Source organism: Primulina tabacum, chromosome 5 (assembly GCF_025594145.1).
Source record: "Primulina tabacum isolate GXHZ01 chromosome 5, ASM2559414v2, whole genome shotgun sequence".
NCBI lineage: Eukaryota > Viridiplantae > Streptophyta > Magnoliopsida > Lamiales > Gesneriaceae > Primulina > Primulina tabacum.
Genome location: NC_134554.1, coordinates 1549787 through 1571065, shown reverse-complemented (window position 1 = coordinate 1571065; position 21279 = coordinate 1549787). Strand labels below are relative to the sequence as shown.

Genomic DNA, 21279 nt, shown 5'->3' with positions numbered 1-21279 from the left:
AGAAAATGGGATTATACTTTCAATAAAATTATATTGCATGTTAGTCAATAAATAGATATGAAGGACAATTTTGTAAATAAACGTACAAGACTTTCTGTTTACACCCAAATATAATTCAAATAAACTAATCCCAATTCTACTCAAGGACGTATAGATTAATACCCTCATATATATATATCTTCAAAATATCCGAAATAAGCTCACAAGAGATTGTCTGAATGTTAAAATAAGTGAACACTTGATTAATCATCAGAAGTACAAATTATTTCTTGAACAAACTTGTCGTACAAAATTCGTTCAGAATTCTTTATATAACTAATGCAATTTGCTAGCTATCGAGATAATCCGATAATTTAACTCATACAACACCAAAATATGAGATAATCCGATAATTTATACCGTACACACCAAAATATGACTGCTACGAATTTTCACCTCATTTAAAAAAAAATTCAACACATCAGATCGTCATTTTCGGAGTATTCATGCTTTATAGGTTACAAAAAGGGGCAAGATTCCAGATTCAAGCCTCAATAAAATGAAAAACTACATTAGAATGAGATAAAACTCACAAGGCACTAAATTTATATTTACAACTGAAATCAAGACCGAAATATTTACATAAATAGAACATAAGTGGCCACACTTGCAAAGATTCAATACCCTAGTTTTATATCGAGGTTCTAAAAGTATCAAACTAAGGAGAGGTGAACTATTCACTCAAACCACTTGCAAGCAATAGCAGTCAAGAACACAAGCCTAGATAATACCAGTGCTTCAAAGAAGAACTAGAATATTATACGTAAGAACCATCTTATATCCAATTCTGAGGAGTCGTGAAAGATTTTTTGGGCTCTGATGGACCAGCCATATCTCTGCTACTAGTGATGTTGTAACCAGCGCTGCCGGCTAGTACTGCCATAAGATTTCCTCCATGGACCCTTCCTTCTGGCACTCTTCTTGGTGATAGATTGCCTCCATCTGGCAGAGAAATTTGCTGGAGATGTAAATGACTCAAACTGCCCGGGGGAGTCACAATGCTGTTCTCCATCTTCGTGAGATCAAAGCTTATGTCTTCAATGGTAAATATGTGTTTCATCTTACCAGGTAAGGTGGTTCTTATAGTTGCACCGCCATGAACTCTTTTATCTTGAACCAAGGCACCATGAGACGTGCACAGACCAGATTTTCCACGAGCAAATGAGTTGCAAGGACCATCACTGTTGCCGAATTCGGAACCAGTGTGTCCCCAAGAGCACCTCTTCCCTCCACCATGGGCCTTGCAGAAATCAGTGCTGCCCTGAGCACTTTTTCCACAACCTTCAAATACGCATCTCTTGCCTCCACCATGACGTACACAGAAATCAGTACGCCCCCTGGCACTCTTTGTACACTCTGGAACAGCACACCTCTTGCCACCACCATGTGCTACACAAAAATAGGTCCCACCATGCACACTCTTTGGGCAGACCCCACCTCCTTCGAATGAGCATCGCTTCCCTCCCCCGTGGCCCTTGCAGAACGGGGTGCTTCCTTCTGCACCCTTGTTACAACAAGGAAAAGTGCAGCGCTTTCCCCCACCATGAGCTTTGCAAAACATGGTGCTTCCTTGAGCTCCTTTTCCACAGTTGGGATACTGGCATCGTCGACCACCTCCATGAGAGATGCAAAGACCAGAAAGGCCTTCGGCACTCTTACTACAATTCTCTCTCTGGCATCTCTTGCCACCACCATGCCGAATGCACAATCCAGATTTACCTCTGGCAGCCCGTGTGCAATCCTCATGATTGCAGCGCCGGCCACCACCATGGGCAATGCAAAAATCAGTTCGTCCTTCTGCACTCTTTGTACATCCTAAAAATTCACATCGTCGACCACCACCATGAGCCTTGCAGAATGCTGTTCGACCTTCAGCACCTTTGCTGCATCCAGGACGCAGACACCTACGACCGCCACCATGAGCAATACAAAGGCCAGAAGCCCCTCTTGCTCCCTTCAGGCACCCCTGAAACTGGCACTGTTTAGCATTATAATTACGTTGTAGTTGTGAGTGTGTTGTCCCGGAAGAACAGGTGACTGAGCTTAGTGGTGCAGTTAAACTTGAGGAGAGATCAGAAGAATTTTTTGTCGATTTGATTTTTCCCATATGCTGATTGAGAAAGTAAGTGTTTCCGAAGTTCTGTGGACAAAAAGAACTTCCTGGTGATCCTTCTTCATCTGTCCTCAAAGCTGCTCCATAAACAGTAGCCATCTTTGTTCCATTTTTTTGTGCAGGGGAGATTGGATGAAAGGGGGTTGTAATTTCAGACACAGAAAACCCACTGGAAAGGCTCAACTGCAGATCAACCTTAGGCCACACATCAATTGATTTATAATTAGAGTTGGCTGATTTTGAAAGGTCTGGTGATTTTTCCCCGCCAAGATAAAGAGTGAAGTCCAGTTCTAGATCCATAGAGGACTCTTCTTCTGTTTCTTTGGCCGATGACATTGAGGTGCATACGGTTGAAGTACTCCTTTTACTGTCCGAAGAGCTTGACGAATGGCCAAGGCGGAGATCCAGTGAAGACTCAAGTTTGTGATCAATGGGCCCATCTATTGAGCTCCATTTCCGTTTGACTCCCTTAGGAAGAAATGAAAATGAACTTGCAAATCCAGGTGCATCAAATCTCAAGGTTGTGTCAGCAGAATACATAAATTCAGTTCCAGCTCCTCCAATTTGGATTGAATTGTACAGGTTTGTGAAAGCATTTGCAGCAGGGTTAGCAGCAAAACCCAGATCATGAAATCGGGAATCCATGATCAAATAGCTACAGATGCAACAATCTTATCTAAACAGCAACTCAATTCTAAAGAAAGTGTCCCGGCTTCAGGGTTTTATAAATAAATTATCAACAAAAGTAGGGTTAAATGTCTCAGAATGAGTTCACTACTCCCCCACTCACAAATCCTGAAGTATCACGGCGGTCCATTGGTTGTATAAGGTAACGGGAAGCTATTGCAATTAGCAGCAGTAACTCATGATAATATTTTCTCTAGCTCAAGTCTTTCAAAACAATCCGGTAGACTGCCATCCTGTGACAGAATCACATTATCAATGAGACACTGCGGAAATATGATAGATGTGCAGTAACATTTAGTATAGATATGTTGATTAAATACCCTAAATTAGGTCTTAAAAATTTGCATGAGCCTTTCAAAGCAAATTTTCCCACGTCTCCAACGTTAGAAGGTGATGAATGCAGTCTTTCTCAAGTGAAATCAAGTTTCCACTTCCAAAATGTACATTGGCACACAAACGAAAATGAAACGTAACATGTTACCCTCAAGGCAGTAATTTCAAGATATTATCACGCAAAGGAAAAAATGCATTCAAAGTTTAGTTTTAACCTCACATTAATCGTTAGACAGAATACCTAAATCATAACCTAACTTGAACAAACTCCTGAATCGCCACATCATTCTGCTTTATGATATTTACATCCCTAACATTTAGGAACTAAGAAGCAAGGCAAGCAAGTCAGTTGACTCCGACATACATGATATGTAACTTTTATCCCTACAAACATGAACTACCAAACATCAGAAGCTTCCCGATAGGAATATAAATTCAGCTAACCAATAAAATTCAACCGATCTACCAATTAACAGACATATCTCTCCAATACTAAATTCAAAACCATAAAAACATTTGCTCCTTGTAAGCAATCAAAAGGAAAAAAATTGGCCACGTGTTAACAGTCATCGATCTTTGAATTAAACTCGAGGAGCAACAGAAATAATTCATAACATATCAATAATAGGAAATAATAACAATGATAACAATGATAACAGAAGCTAAGAAATCAAAATCCAAAACAAAATTAAGAACTCAATACAAAAAAAAAAAAAACTCAAAATACAAAATTTACAAAAACAGTAAGTTGTAAAAATTCAAAATCGATCCGGAAAAGTCTTACCCCTTGGATTGGATAAATTATTCGTCTTTGGATGATTCGGGAAGTTATAGCAAGACTTATTCCGATACTCCATAGATAAAGAAAGCTAAAACTAGGGTTTCGATCGGTCGCGCCGGCGTCATGCGAAGGGATAATTTTCTTTTAGGGATGAGAATCAACAGTACTTTTTTTTTATTTGAGAGAGAAAATTGAATGCGAATATGACCATAGCATCACATCTTTATTTTATTCATCAAAAAATATCTTAGCGCGGTGCGTGACACGCACTATCTATGTAATGTAAAACTTGGAAAAAATAAATAAAAAATAAAAGTAGGTTTTTTAAGAAAATAAAAAACAAAAGTTTAACAATTTTTAAAATTAAAATGGTAAGATAAGTAGTAAAAAGGTATTTTTGAAATTATAAAAAAAATATCTCCAAAAAAATAAAAATTAGTTAGTCTTGTAATTTCACTTTAATTAATAAATAATTTAAATTTAAATTTTTTTATTAAAAAAACTAGGATATGTTCTGCGGGACCCAATAAATGTTCTCAGCTTCCATTCCATATTCATACCGGATTGAACCTTCCCGTGTTTTTAGTACACAAACATCCATCCACACTCGACCACACCAACTTCTCTTACCCTGTAAAATTCCGAACATGGGCAGAAATAATTATTAAAATTTTAATTATTATTTTTAAGCTGTTTTTTGTTAAAATCATTCCATACACTTTTATTCGCAACAGTATATTTTATGTGAATTAACGGATTTATAATAGTATTTTAATTGTTGAAAATTAGCTGTTTAATGTAACATATGAATAATTTATGTTTGTAATAAATTGAACTAACTGAACATATTAAATTAATTTGATAAAAATATTATTTATATTTTTCAATTAAATTAAACAGAAGTAACTTAAATATGAGTTTAAGAAAAACATCAAACTAACTTTTTTAAGCCAAAAACTAATAATAATTTTTTCAGGCAAAAACTTGTGTGAGACGGTCTCACAAGTCGTATTTTGTGAGACAGATCTCTTATTTAAATCATTATGAACAAATATTAATTTTTATGCTAAGAGTATTATTTTTTATTGTGAATATCGGTAGGGTTGACCCGTTTCACAGATAAAGGTTCGTGGGACCGTATCACAAGAGAACTACTCATTTTTTTAATCTTGATTACAAGCTCTCACTGTATAGTTTAGCTTTTGATTCTTAGATTTCTAAAAATGATTTAAAAAGTATAGGTGTTGACTAAAAATAATGGTCAATTTATCAAATAATATAATATTCTTTTCAAAAGAAAGTTCTCCATCATAGACATAAACAGGCAAGTACTAAATCCCAAACCCAGTCCAACTCGCTTTGGGTTGTTGGTTAGCGGGTCTGCATGTTATTTTTTATAAAAAAAAAATTTGTAGAAAAAAATGCTGAGAAAATAAAAATAAACTTTAGTCAAATAGTTCAAATAATACTTAAAAACATTGTAATAAGAAATTAATAATGCATAAAGTTAAATATTTAAACAAAATTGAGAACTGAAATGGTTGATTCGTTATAGTCCATGATAAAAACAACATAATCTAATGGACATGATATCTAAAAGTAACGACAAAAATTTGCAAAAAAGGATTAAAATTCAAACACCACAATGAAAGCTACAAACACGAAATATTTGTTTCGAAATAATCCAAGAAACAAAAGATTTTACGGGGCTAAGCTAACAACTACGGATGGCTACGGTGAGTTCTTGGAGTCGGCCTGTCCATGCCGAAAAGAACTCTTGATTGGTGCCGATTGGGGCAAGCTTCAAACGGTAAGGAAAGCTGCTAAGAAGAAGGAATGTGAATGGGCATTGAGAAAAGTGAAAAATAAAACCCTAGCCCGCAACTCAAGCGGGCTCAACCCCTTTGACCCTCTTCAAATGACTTGATATTTCATCTACCCAGCTCACACAATTTCTATAACGAGACGGGCCAAGCCGGCGAACTCGGTCTAATTTGTCAACCCTACCCACCAGACATCAGCTCGAAGAATGAAAAAAATATCTAGATCGATATGGCTATTGTTTTTGCATAATATAAAATATAATATTTTTGTGCACATGTTTGGATAAGAATTTTTTGATAAATAATTATTAAAGTTTTTTATTTGTTATTATTTTTGTAATTTATGGTACATCATGACTGCAAGGTGGTTGTTTTAATTCTAAAAAAAATGGTTATTTTAGATCTTTGCTCTATCATAATATAGAATAATTTATAGATATAATTGAATATGTGATGAATTTTACATGATATGATGATATTAAATTTACTCCAAAAAATTTCAAAGCTAGTGCTTAAAATATAATACTGCCATTCATATAACATCAAATATTTTCAAATCTAAAAAATAACACCTTAAATTTAGAACCATCACTACTTAAATACATCAAAATGCTAGAAGATATAACATTAAATATGTTCAAACTCTAAATAAATTATACCTTAATTTTAGAACCGTCCAGAGTGATCGACAACTACTAATCAGGTCCATATAAATTAACATAAATTTTAAATTTTCGTAAGTTTAGTTTATATATAAAAAATTCTAAATATATAAATAATATTTAGATCATCCATAGTGATCTTCAAGACACATTCTCTAAGGATAAAAATTTTCATTTAATTTCGGAATTTCATAAAACAAAACAAGAAACCATGTTAAAGCATATATATATATATATATGTTTTTGCTTATCATCTTTTTTACCAACATTCAAAGAGATTAATATCAACACGAAGCCTAAAATACACTTCTCCTTCAAACGCATCGGTACTCAGTGTCGCTACACCTCTCGTCATGAAGAAATCACCGGTCCCACCAATGACCGAAATGTCCCTTGTCTTGTTCATCAACGGATCGGCACCGGCAAAATTTATGGTTCCCTTGTGATCAGTCGAGTTGAAAACGAAAGAAAACCCTAGCCATGCAGTGAATACATCCTTCTTATCGTATAAATAGAATCCCTGGGCCCGACCAACTGGAGGAGAGTGGAGATTATTATCTAATGTGATCGGATCGTCGAAAACAACCATGTTTCCGAAATGATTCTGGCCCGCTAAAATGGTGGTGTTCCCCCAAGCTGGTGCCCCTACAATGGCTGCTGTTGCATTATTGGAGTTTTGCCCATTGTATAGTATGTCGTGGAAGTAGAAAACCAGTTTCCTGCATGGTTGGTGGTGGTGCCGCTGGGTGGGCCGGTTTCTTGCAGCTGTGAAACTGAAGAGCAGGAAGAAAATGACCGTGAGACTCAGGTTTATGTGTACAAGTTCAGCCATGGATATGGTGTGGCTGTGGTGGGGGTTTTGGGTTGGAGAGAATATTAAGATATAATGAATATTGATTGGCTTAAAGCAGGATATATATGGTTACATTGTAGGTCAAATTTCTCTGTTCACTAGGGGTTTTTTGGGGTGTAATTAATTATTAAAATGTGTTACTAAACTCGTGATGCTTGACTTTGAAGGCAACTTTGGACGACTAAATTGCTTGAAAAGTTCAAAAACAATTATTAATATTTTGTACGGAATCTCAAATCTTGTAGTTTAAGAGTTATCGCCCCATCATTGCATTCCATATTTGTTGCATATAATTGATTAGGTACCCAAATCCATTACCTGTGCTTAACCTGGTGGTTGCTTAGGATTAGTTCAAAGTCGACATTTAAAAATCAAGGGGAATATAGCGAAATCCGTCGTCTAAGTTTGTTTGCGTTGGATTTGCGCGTTTTTTGCTGTCAGAATCGGGTGTACGAAAATATCAAACGTGAAAGTTATCATGGTTCTTATGTCATAAATTTAGCTATTTTGATCAATATTAAAAAGAAAAAGAAAAAAAGAAGAAGAGATGACACCATTAAATTTAAGGTTATATAACTCTATTGATACAAGTACAACCACCACCGCGCATTCAGAAAGCGATGTATTAGCTCATTGGGGCCGGGGTGTGAAACACTATGTTTTACCCGAAATATGCATTTGTAAATGTGCTGATAGTGCCTCGAGTCCACTTGCAACATCGTATGGTGTTCGATCGAGCAAAGCCAGATTTTTAAGTGAACTAAATGGATATGAAAGACGTTAATTTAAAGATTTATGGATTATAGTATGAAATTTAGTTATTTAAAAATTTGTAAAAAAATTGAATAAATATCCTTTTATTTAATCAAGGTTTCGTTACTATAAATTAATCAAGCTTCTTATTTCACAATGTCAATACTTTAATTTAGTGACCATACATAAATTAATTCTCAAACCTAATTTTAATTTCCTAGATGGATCCACTAGTTTTGTTGATGAAAGATTCTGATTTAGTTGTGCCTACTCATGTCAAATCTTCACCAACCATTTTTCGATGGACGAAGTTATCCACTTACTAAACTATTTCCTCCCCGAAAAAATATATAAGATTATTAAGAGAAAATTGCATATCGTTTATATATATATATTTTTTTTCAATTTTGGTCATATATATTCTAATTTTAATAATTTAAATCATTTTTTATATGATGTGTCACTATACACATCAAAGTCAAAGTAGCACTACTTTGAAAAAAAGAAATAAATTTCCAAAAATGAATATTGCAGATAAGACTGGAATCTAACATTAATATAAATTATCAAAATCGCATAAAGATAAATATATAATACCAAAATTGCAGTTTTTCCGATTATTAACTAGGAAGTCCTATTGGATTTATTGTGCGGTAAAGAAAATAAGCAACAGGATTTACTCATTCCCGACAAAATACATAAATAAAAATTTAATATAATATGAAAAAGGTCTAAGAAATTATTCCAGAACCCGCTCATTGAAACTTTATATATGGATAACAGTATTTTTTTTTCAAGATTATTCTTGATTATTTGGATAACAGTATTTTTTTCAAGATTATTCCAAAAAAACAGAAATTGAGTCCATGGTATCTTAATCCCGAAATTATTGTATCGAATTAAAACTTTATCAAATGATAAATTCCTATCTTTATATCGTTCTATAAATTAGGCATCCAATCCCATATCATCTGAAATTTGTTCTCCCTTTCCATTGAGCTACTACAACAAGAAAACATACACTACAAAGACCAAAAAATTTAAAATTATAAGTGACTTAGCTTAAGAGCAGGTAAGTAGAGGAAATATATGTGAAAAATATTGATTTTTTAGTGTTATATTCATCTATATGGACATTAGAGTCAATCAATCCACTTTCAACAAATGCAGGTCATTTGCTAATCAATCCCCCTTTCGATGTATATATAACACAAAAACTGAAAAATTATGTTGTAATTTGATGTGTTTTGATCAGGAAAATTACATTTTTAATGCTTTAATTTGCATATTTTTTATACTTAATTATATTATCAATCAATTCATCATGACTTTAGTCTACTAACATACACTTTTTTCCACTTTAGTTTTTCTACCAGAGTGATGACGTGACATCAGACATGTTAACAATTTTCAGTAGCTCGTCATCATTTTTGTGTCATGTCAGCATTCTGACGAAAATGATTAAAATCGAAGTAAATATAAATTAGTAGACTAAGATCGTAAACTGATCGATAACATAACCAATAATAAAAAATCTATAAGTTAAATGATCAAAAATACGATTTTCTTTGGTTATTTAGTAGTCAAATTTTTACTTTAAACTAAAAAGTTGGTCTTTTTTCTTGGAGCCTACTGATCGTTTGGTAATCGTTGATGTCGTTCAAAAACTGCTGATATCTATTATGATATCGGATACTGCTAGCATGATTAGTGAGAAATTGAGATAAAAAAAAATCCCCAACTTAAGATCAAATTTTAACTACTTCAAGATCAAAAGTTAAAACATGAAAAGTTGCATTACCATTTTTGGGAATGTACAGTGTTTGGTTTAAAATATTTACGTTTTAAAGAAATTAGTTGTCATTGACGACTCCATTCCCGGTGATCTGCTGTTGCAACAAATAATGACTGACAACTAAGAAGAGACCCCCGCCTGCATCTACCAGAAGAAACGAAACGTGAGACTATCAAGAAATCATTATCTGAGATGGATTTCACTTCACGGGATAAAAGAAATTATCATAAAGCCATCCATCTGCTCACGAAATAGATCGAACTAGCTGGACTCGTGTACTGGATCGATGCGGAGTCAGATCCAAAAATCGTGGAGGGTAAAAAATCATTAAAAATAGAAAATGTTATTAAATTATTTAGGATTTCACCCCCACCTCAGGGTTTTTCGGTGCAATATAAATCTACGTATCCTTCTTTTTATTTTTATTTTTATTTTATTATTTGGATTAAAAAAAACTGTGCAGATTTGAAAGAATAGCTAGATCTAAATTGTCGTGGATCCAGGTCAGAAGGCGCAGTGGAAACGATGAGGAGATATCGGTAATTGCACCGACCAGAAGACGTGCCTGGGAACTTGTTGCTACCAATGAGCTACAGGGCCCAAGATGCCCACTGTCGTTCACAATTTTGTACTCGAGTTCTTGATTTTCAAAAAACCCTAAACTCAGTGGATGAATTAATGGAATCCTCGTTATTTTCTGCACAAATAAATCAAGGGGTTTTTTTTTTTTTAATGACTAAGCATAATAAAAGGGCAAAAAAATTGTAATTAAACTTCTATTATGAGTATATATATGTGCAAGGTTGCAAGGATCCATCCATATTTTTTTATTTTTTTTGCTGAAATTTGTAAACATTAATTTTAAACTCGAGACCTCGTCCCAAATATGATATTTTTAAGTCACATGAGTTATACTGGATCCATAAATTTAGTGAAACTAAGGAGGCATTATATATTTTAAAAATTAATCTTATACTTGTTTTAATGTAACTGTAACTAAAATTATGTTTTTGTAATTAATATCGATAACTTCGCCTCCAACCCTACTTATGGCCATAAACCATACACTTAAACCCGAAGGTAGACCCAGTGAGATTACCGGTCAATAGGAAAAATTGAAATTTGAATCTATATGTTCTTTGCTTCACGTTTGCAGCGCGACGATCTATGTCTGCCTTCCTCGCCGGTTTGTTTCAACCTACCCGTGCAGGCTGCACGGGCAATGAACGGCTCGGATCACTCCACATGAGTGATCCGGGCCCACCTCCATGTAAAAAAAAAAAAAAAAATTGGCTCGAAAAAATCTGAGTCGTTGGATCGACCCCTGCAGGCAGTGCCCGCAGGGATAGGGTCGACCGAACCTTCTTCGCCCGAATTCTTCGATCTGGATCTGCGGAACCCTAGCTAATTATATTTAATTTTTATGGACGGGAGATTTGGAATGAATATATATCTTTCAAGCAATAGCCAAAAAATAAAAGCAGAGAAGTAAAAATATAGTAAAATGCAATGCAGTAAAGTAAAAATATAATAAAAACACATTTAGAAAGAAATGGAAATTAAAGGGAGCTCCCTTCAGTCCAAGAACAGGAAGCTTAAGATCCAGCTTGACTCCCGCTTCATTCACTCAGTTACCGAGTGAGTTAGTTACTCGGCATTCGAATGAATGAGTCGGCAGCAAATTGAACCCCACGGAATCCCACGTATGGACTAAAGAAAGCTCACTTTGGATCGAATTAATTATCTCTTCAGTAGAAGAAAACATATAATTGAACATTTAAGGACTGAACTTGTGGTATGGATCTAGATGGAATATCGAAGTGGCTAGCAACTGAGAAAACTAGTTAAAATGCAGGATGAAGAAGGGTTGTTTTGGGAAACTTTGTAAGAAGCTCACGAAATCTAAGGTGAAACACTGGCTTTTATAGCTAAAGAAGGTTGGGGAAGATATATTATTAATTGTAGTTTTGTTATCAGTGGCGATAAGAAATGTGAAAGGGAAGAGATTCATATTCTTCACTATTATTAGTATTTACTCCAATTTAAGTCCGTCAGTACCTTTTTCTTGAATTAAATTAAATAAATTGACATATATTGTTCGTTTAATACTGCCCTAAAATGTTTAGCCAACAGTGACGATGCCAAAGATCTCCTCCGACACACACACACACACACATACATATATATCTCTGGCACCGTCATCGCGGCGAGTAGGGTTTAAAATATAGACAGTCGAATGCAAAAAAATAAAATAAAATTGTAAAGATCTGCAAACCTTTTTAAAATAAGAAACTCATCTGTACTAATAGCATATATAATTGGTAAAGAAAAATAGTTAATTTGAAAAAATTGTACCAAAAATTACAAGTTTGATAATATATATCCGGTCCATGTGATTTTTCTAAGTTTGTACATTCATTGCTTTACTTTTTTGAAAATGCTCCTCTTAATTAATATCCAAGAAATATTATATTCATACAATGAGTTATGTTAATTTAATTAAAATTATATTTTACTCGATATTCTCATCTTGTAACGAGAAATCATAATTTTGAGAAATACTGAAATTAATAAAATGACTAATAGAAATTTGATTTTTTATATATGTATAGAGGTAATTCTTTGTTTTATTAAAATATCAAGAGCATGGGTGAAAAAAATATCGAATTTTCGGTATATCGAAATTACCGTACAGAAAAATGTCGAATTTACCGAATATTCAGTATACCGAAGATTTCGGTACGGTACGGTAATAATACCGAATTTTTCGATACGATAACAGTATGTAATTTGAAAATTTCGATATATACCGGAATATCGAAATATCGAAAAAATATATAAAATTTTAAAATATATAATAATTTAAAACAATAAATTTATTAAATTTTAAAAATGTAAATAGAAAACGGTACATACTGATACCGTATCGAAATCTAGATATACCATACAATTTCGGTATAATAGATATGCTATTTATATTTACCGAAATTTCGATATGCCGAAATTTTTCGAAATTTCTGTACCATATCGATATAAATTTGCTTACGCCGTATTGTATCAAAAACTACATACCGTATATCGTACACCTCTAATCAAGAGTAGGGCAAACAAGTGTGATCCAGACATCCTGTGCATTTCCCTTACATCATTAATGCACATCACGTGCGTAAGTTGAGTAAAAGTCGATAAAAATTATATTTTATTATTTTAAAAATTCATAATTAAAATCCAGTTGAGTACAAAGCATATTATTAATTAAAGCAATTACGAAAGTACAATTGTATCTCTAAATAAATTAGTTCAAACAATGATTTATGCTGTTAGTTTCCATAACTGGAAAGCACTTCTTCAGACATGAGACGACATCACATTTTGAGTGTCCATTTTATAAATAATATAATTCTGCAAACAAAACATTTAGGTCGATGTAATACATAATTTTATCTTATATATTATTACAACGTAACTCTTTTTATTCAAGAACACCTAAGTATTCTTTTGTGTACCGCACTGTACGTGTATATAATGAATCGTTTGAAGTTGAGTATAAGTTGTTCAAGAAAAATTAATATCAATAGATTATTATTAGGGAATTGTTGAGAATACCGCATTTTGAGAATTGAATGGCAAAGAATATAATCAATAATATTCTGAAAAATAAATTTTGATTGAACAAGTGTAGCCAGGGCTCCATTTAGCGAGCGATCATCATCTTAATTAAGTATAATCTTGAAAGATGAACCTCATCTCTCAAGTTCTAAAGTAGTAGCTGTCGCATCTTACACAAAATAAAAAAAGACAATTAAATTCTTTATGTCGGATTATAATAATTGTTTCTTTTGTCTTTTGAATCGACATGAAATTACGACACGATGTTTGTTTTATATTTATCGGGAATAATTCATTCGATCTCAAGAAAGATTAATAAGCTAAATTTGTGACTAAATCGATCGAAACTTTATTCGACGTTGGTCCTAAATTAAGAGCATGAAGGGACATCACTTAACATTTTTTACTATTCAAGAATCAATTATAAATTTAACGTTGATAAAGGTTTAATTAATAATCACCCAAATTTAGCAATATTTAATGAGGATCAAACTTGAACGTACATTTAGAAAGCATTATATGTCTTTCCATTATCCTTGATTTATATTCTTCCAACCTTTATTAGTTAACAATGATTAAATCCCCATAAATACCTTCAACGAAGAATTAATAATACAAGTTATTCGAAATAAAATCCGACTTTAACGCATATAATTTTTTTATGAAAGTTGACTTTCGACAGCAAATTAATAATAATGATTATTCGATGCAAAATGTGCTTTTTCCATTTTCTATAAAATTCTTATTCAGTGGCAAGACGAAAAAATCGCCACACACTATAGCTATAAATTAAAGAACAAGCTAGATATATCTCATTTAATTTATGTGTACTAAATTATTAGTTTGAAGTCGAAGTAACAAAACTCAAACCATCGTGACAATACTTTTTTTAATGAATTTTCCTCTCCTAAACTAAATTATTGTGTTTAGATTGATAGATTTCAGTTTAATAATTGATTGAGTCAATTAGATTAAATAAACATTATTTTCTATTGAACAGAGAAAAAATTAGTCCGTGAATAGTTTTAAATATGTAATTGATTTATATATGTTTGTAGAGTTTGTGGGCCACTCCGAGATAAAATCACAATTGTTTTGGGCTTTAACCCAAAGAACGCATTATGTTTTGGGTCGACCTGGCTTAACCAAAAATTGTTTCGGTCGGTGAATAAACACCCAACTCATTATCCAAGTTTGTTCCTCCACATCCCCCGCCACCTTCTTTTTCAGCGAACATGAGTGTACAGTGAACAGCGACTGGCAGATTTCCATGTAAAAGTGATATACATATGTATATGTTCCTCCACCGTAAATATTATTTTTCTTGAAAACATGAACAAATTGAAGGTACCTTACAAATTTAAATCAAATACTAATGGATTTGAAGACATAATTTGAGATGCAGAGAGTTCGAGGGACAATTTAATCCCTTGTAAGTAAAATCAGATTTAATTCATCGACACCTTCGCAAACCCAGTTACAGAATCTTCTCTTCTGTTTGTTGCGACGGTTCTTTAAAGCTCAATTCACGCAACAAAAGCTCCTAACTTGCCGAACAAAAGTGAAAACAGGGGACAAGAAATCGCCAACTTAGTGCTGCCGATCTTAGGGGGCGGCGCCGTTGAGGGTGGGATGAGTGGCCGGGGATCGAACCACCGGTTATCCTATTCGGTGTCATTCTTCGGGAGTCGAATTTCCTTCTTAATGCTCTACATGTTTGCGACTATGGCAGCATTATATGTGGCCGGACGGTCAGTACTTTATTCGAACCCTCTGATTTGCATTGTTTTTATGATGCTCCAATCTTTTGTGGTTTATGTGATGTCTTAGGTTGTGGCAGGATGCGGAGAGCAGGGTTTACTTGATTAACGAGCTTGATAGAAGAACTCGCCTGGTAAATTACGTGCTTTTGCTGTAATTTTAGAATGCCCAATTAATTTACTGGGTCTTCTTCCGTGCTCTAGCCCGCAATACCCTAGATCTTACAATCGAATTTAGTACAGAGACGCGAGCTTGAGTTTTTTATAGCCAAGTTTATATTTTCAGCAGTATAAACTGAGGGCGAGATTGCATTAATAATACCACTAACTGATGCTAACGCAGATAAATAAGAAGATAAACAGCATAATCAAATACTATACTTACGGAAAATGGAGACGCATTTTTGTATGCCAGTGTTTGATTTGTTATCATTTGATGCTGAGGTGTCAAAGGATGATTGAAAGAGAATTTCGCATTTAGAAGCAATATTTGTGTCAGGCTTATCCAAACTCTTTGATTCAGTGCGAAGCTATAGATGACTTCGTAATTCTTATGCATGAGGAAGGGCTTACGATTGGCGTATCGAGTGTGGTTATTTTCCCTTAATTTTGTTTAATTTTTTTTACATGTAACCTATCCTATTGCAAACGGTTTACAAGAGATCTGATGACTCAACTAGCTTTTTACTTTGATCCCGTTTTTGCTCCTATATGCTTTCGATACTGCATGAACCGTTTGTTGATTAGGTGACTTTTTCAGCGAAAAATTGATGATATCCTTTTGTATTTCTATGCCAGGGACAATCTTCTGCTTCTGTGGATGACACGTTAAAAATAATTTCTTGCAGGTAATTTCATTTTATATGTTTACTGTATGTTTTTATGGATACATTTGCATCAGTAAAATGGATTTGTTTGTCAGGGAAAAGCAGAAGATATTAGGATGCTCTTCATGCGGAGCTGGAGAAAGCTAGGCAGAAAGGATTTGTGCCTAAGCATCTCTCAGAAAACAGCGGAAATAACGCAAAGAAAAAGCTTTTGGCTGTGATAGGGGTTGTTACAACTTTTGGACACAAGAACAACAGAGATGCAATTCGTAAGGCCTGGATGCATACTGGTGAGTCATATCATATGGCCTAAAATATGGATCTTTTTCTGGTATAAATCACTGGATAAATGAGTCCATGTCACCTTGATGGCCATTAATCTGCTTCTTATCTCTCTCAAGAATTTTGCTTAGGGGGGCATGTTCAACTGGGGTGGGGTTGAAGGGGGCGTGGTCTCCCTGTCAAATGAAAAGAATGTAATTAATGTATATATGTTCTAGAAATTAAAGCACCCACCCCTGAATTACATTGAGTTGGCCACCATCCCCAGAATTTTGGGTTCCATCCCTTCTGACATGATTAAAACATTCATACGACACCTTTACCAAAATCCTGTTGTTATATGTATAAGTTTTTATTCTGCAAAGTTGCTTCATGAGATTTGATAATTCAAAATTTATTCAATTCAGGTGCTGCTCTGAAGATAATGGAGGAAGAAGAAGGCATTGTCATTAAGATTTGTGTTAGGAAGGAGGTCCATATGATGCTGATTAAAAATTGTGTAAGGGTTCCTCAGGCTGCTGAATTTGATTGGTTTTACTCATCAATGAAGTTCCAATCACGGAGATAATTCAGACAGGGAGATCGACAATGAAAATAGACAGACAGATGACTTCATTATTCATGTATGTTTGAGTTTCCCATATGTAATTTTAATTGGTTATGTTAATTGGATTGAAAGTTAATGGCTTTCAATTTCTTCCATATTTTTATTCTCTCTCAGCGGTGGCGTCCCTGGTCCTGCATTTGTGTTGCGTGAATGGCCGTTGATGAAGCTCCATCTGTCACATGCAAGTGAAGCATTTCTTTTTCATGTCTTTTAGGAAGTTTCCTCTCTCAATTTCCATGCCTCGCCTATTTGTTGGATTGATCTTGTTTTTCCTTTCACTATTCCCTTTTTTTTTTTTCCATTTCTATTTCTCGTACATTTATAGCTAATCTCAATATAACTGGTATGCATTTCTTTTCCCCTCTCTCTTTTAGATGACTCTAACTCATAATGTCTGCATGTGGCAGCTGTGCCCCTTTGTCCTGTCTGTGTGTAACTATATAGCGTTCAATTAGAAAATCTTTTTTAGAAAGAAAATATGATGTTTGATCGAGCTTTTGGAAACTGAAATTAAGAAGCCAAAGGTTGTAGCTTTTAGTATTTTAGCTTGAGCTTCTTTTTTAAAAATAAAATATACTTTCTTAACTGTATATACATCAATATAAAACCACTTAAGCTTTCGCTTATAATATCATATGAAAATGTCTTGTATAATTAAGTGCTTTTTTACACTAAACGCTCCGTATACGTGTATTGGATCACACAATTATTTAATAGAGATTTTATTTCGATGTTTGAAGGCATAGAAATTGTTTAAATATTTGATTCTTTCTTGTCAGGACAATCATGTGAAATCTCCTGATGAGAAAGCAAAGAAGACGAAGTCATTCCTCGCTCATGCCGTGGAGCACTGGGATGCTGAGTTTTATGCTAAGATCAATGATGATGTTTATATCGATATTGGTATTGTTCATTGACCTGTGAACTTCCCAGGTTTTTGCTTATCGCTTTATGTTTTTGGAAACATCCGGCAAATTAATAAACTCAACTTGTATTTTCCAGCGTATGATTTTGGCCTGACTGATAACGTTGTCAAGATGATCGAGAGATTGAAACTTTTCGTCGATGACTGCTTCGAGATTTCATTGTTCAACCGCAAAATATGGACCTTAAAACATCTAACTATTTTTTCCATATCTTACTCTTTAAAGGAGGAGAAGGTTGCTGTATTGATTTTGCAGAAGACAAGCGACTGCATATGTTTTTTAAAGTGAGAGTTGAACCTTAAAAGGTGTATAATATTTGAACTTTTAGTGTAGAGCTTCTTGTATAGTGTTAAACTCTAATTAAAAAAAAAAAAAAAACTCTCATTTTTTAGTGTTAAACTATAATCTTCTTAATATATCGATTGAATATTTATTTTCCCTACTAATGTCAGGTGAATTTTTGTCATGTGACATGTCTTTGGGTATGACCAAACATCTACCAAGAGCATATCAATAAATTTAATTATTATGGTAGAAATTATTTTCATGAAAAGTTGAAGGATCTCTACAATAATAATTTATGTTGTATTGCCCTTGTCCTTGTCCCTTGATCATTCAGTGAATTCCTACATAGATACTCTTGGTCAACGCCTTTGAAAGCTAGCAAGCTCAATTGATTTGTATGCCCACACTTTGTTGGTATATTCCTCCCTATTTTCTTGTCAAAATCATCAAGCAACCTAATCTTAAAGAAACCTTCGTATAAATTTATCAAGAACAAATAAGAAAAACCAAATTTGTCAATATGGGAGGTTTGATCCAAATGACACTTGCTAGACACCAACACATGGCTTGTGTTCGTTACATGGTTGAGCTCCTCTCGTTTCCAATCTAAAAATAAAGAATACCCGATAAAGTAAAATGATTCGACGGACATGAATATTGCCTTAAAAGAGCGTACAAAGAAGATGATACAAAGGACTTTGTTATGAAGCATAATAATAAAAGGCATAGTTCCAACCACCACTTCCTCTTAGGTATGTACGCTACCAAATGAATTGTTGCAAATAAAGAGGAGTCTTTGTTTTCTCTGAGATTTGCCCAATATTTGCCAAACTCAAATGCTTGCTTGGCTGGATCCCCAAACACGAATCATTTGGAGGCTCAGGCTTTTTTCGAAATCGAGTGATATTTATTTAAAAAATCAGGTATGAAATTCTTAGAAAAATGGGATCAAACTATGAAAGCAGCCATTTTTAAGAGCTCCATTAATTAGCTTTGCTTGATTGATGGCCTTGTAAGCCGAGAAGATACGAACGAAGCAATGTGACACCTTTTCAAACTTCAAGGTGGTGGCTTTCTTGCTGGTCGCAATTGGGAGCACCTTTTTCTTCTCATGCACACATCTCTTTCTTGTTTTCATACAATTGGGAAGATTGATTTCATTACATATAATAGATTATTTATTTAATTTGCTATATATTGTGCAATATAATAAAGAACAATCCAAACATGGAATTGGTAACGATTGCAAATTCCAATCGTTAAATTCTGCTGGCCTTGTCGGATCACTATCTCAAGATAATCTCATTAATTGCAAATTATAATATGATGATTTTTAAACATAATGATCTCCAGACTCTTGGTTGAAGTTAAAATCGATGACAACTTATGAGTCAAGAAATTGCATTTTTTTTTTAAAAAAAAAAGAAGAAGAAAGAAAACAAGTGGTTTAATGAGAGAAAATAAAACCCTTCTCAAGTCATTCATAAGGCTACAATAAATATTTAAATTACTAAAATCTTTATTTGATTTACCAATTATATCGTATTATTCACCTAATACACTTTTCATTTTTAAAATATTTAAAATCTTTATTTAATTTGATTTACCAATTATATCGTATTATTCAACTAATACACTAGTTTTCATTTTTTAAAAAAAAAAATCAAACATATTTCATTCTTAAGTTATAAAAAAACTCAGGCACGTCACCATATGAGGAGGATATATCTTATTTTTAAAACACAAATTTAAAATAAAATTAATTTAGTGTTTTTTGCTTTTGAATTTTTATTAATTAACGCTAGTTACTATTACTACGTTTTCAAAGGAACATTAATGGCGGATTTTTTTTAAAACTAATTTAATTTTAAAAATAAAAATTCAAAAATAATTTTAAAAAAAAATTTGCAAAACTACTGCAATCCGCGTTTGGTAAGCGCGGATGGTACTCACGCGCTCCTACGAAATATTTTAGCGACGAAATATATATCAAAACCGTCGCTAAAATTGAATCAGCGACGGTTTAAAAACCTTCGCTAAAATTGAATCAGCGACGGTTAAGAATCCGTCGTTAATTTTAGCGACGGTTGAAATGGAATCAGCGACGGTTTCTAAACCCAGCGACGGTTTCTAAACCAACCGGCGCTAAATCCTACAGGGTATCTTGAATATCTAACAATAACAATCGCATCTGCCTGACTGATGGGAGAGCCGCACGCTGCGGATAATTGTATTAACGGCGTGCCGCGGATAATAGTATTAACAGCGTGCACATGTACACCGCGGATAATCTTGAACTTTCAACGGCTTGCATCTTTGCAGCGTGCAATGTGCGCTGCGGAAAGATAATTTGTGCGCTGCGAAAAGCCATTTTTGTTGTAGTGAAGACAGAGAAAAAAACAGACAAAAAATTCATCAAGAAATAAGTTTTTCATGGCTTATCAACCAAAAGAGGCTGCGCATCTGATGATGTCAATATTGAAATGATCATGGAACCAAAATTGGTGCTTCCTGGGACTGTGGAGAAGTCGTAAGACTAGGATATCTCAATTGAATGTTGTTCATTTTCCTCAACATCATTCATTATGTGGTCGAATGTCATGTACAAGATGTTGTGAACCAACATTAAGCAAATTTGTACACCGTTTTGGCATTTTATATTTCACAAAATACTATACATTTTACTAGAATATTTTTAGTTTACTTTTTTCAAATAATATCACTTATATTGAATTTAAAAAATACATTAGAAAGATACGATATTGTGAAATTAAATGACCTCTAGACTTATTCAATCTCAAAGCCCAATGCAATTCCTCTAGACTTGTGAGACGGTCTCACGAATATTTATCTCTGAGACGGTCTCACGAATATTTATCTGTGAGACGGGTCAACCATACCGATATTCACAATAAAAAGTAATACTCTTAGCATAAAAAGTAATACTAAGAGTATTACTTTTTAATGGATGACCTAAATAAGAGATCCGTCTCACAAAATACGATCCGTGAGACCGTCTCATACAAATTTTTGTCCAAAAATAATGCAGGCAATTGGTTGACAAACTATTAATCATATTTATATTTCGTATATATACAAATAGAACTAAAAATTAAAATTTACAATAAAAGAGGTCCTTTGAAA

At 33.8% G+C, this 21279-nt stretch overlaps 2 protein-coding genes and 1 pseudogene across 3 annotated transcripts; 1 reads left to right on the top strand and 2 right to left on the bottom strand.

Annotated features, from left to right (window-relative positions):
• Positions 1-522: 522 nt before the first annotated feature.
• Positions 523-4168, bottom strand: LOC142545311 (uncharacterized). 2 transcript variants are annotated; one of them, XM_075652423.1, is made up of 3 exons: positions 3957-4168; positions 3431-3556; positions 523-3072 (listed from the first exon to the last, which is right to left on the bottom strand). In XM_075652423.1, exon 3 carries the CDS (start codon positions 2795-2797, stop codon positions 815-817), a length of 1983 nt encoding a protein of 660 aa, XP_075508538.1. In that variant the 5' UTR covers positions 2798-3072; positions 3431-3556; positions 3957-4168; the 3' UTR covers positions 523-814. The 2 variants fall into 2 exon arrangements, with proteins under 2 accessions (XP_075508538.1, XP_075508537.1); XM_075652422.1 differs by lacking the exon at positions 3431-3556.
• A 2426-nt stretch (positions 4169-6594) lies between these two features.
• On the bottom strand, positions 6595-7329 carry LOC142544538 (disease resistance response protein 206-like). Its single transcript, XM_075651580.1, has one exon. It carries the CDS (start codon positions 7268-7270, stop codon positions 6698-6700), a length of 573 nt encoding a protein of 190 aa, XP_075507695.1. The 5' UTR covers positions 7271-7329; the 3' UTR covers positions 6595-6697.
• A 7391-nt stretch (positions 7330-14720) lies between these two features.
• LOC142545310 (hydroxyproline O-galactosyltransferase HPGT1-like) lies at positions 14721-18257 on the top strand (annotated as a pseudogene).
• Positions 18258-21279: the final 3022 nt, after the last annotated feature.

What these genes read in the sequence shown, in the direction of transcription:
- LOC142545311 (XM_075652423.1), bottom strand. Translation starts at nt 2,797, where the DNA reads ATGGATTCCCGATTTCATGATCTGGGTTTTGCTGCTAACCCTGCTGCA.
- LOC142544538 (XM_075651580.1), bottom strand. Translation starts at nt 7,270, where the DNA reads ATGGCTGAACTTGTACACATAAACCTGAGTCTCACGGTCATTTTCTTC.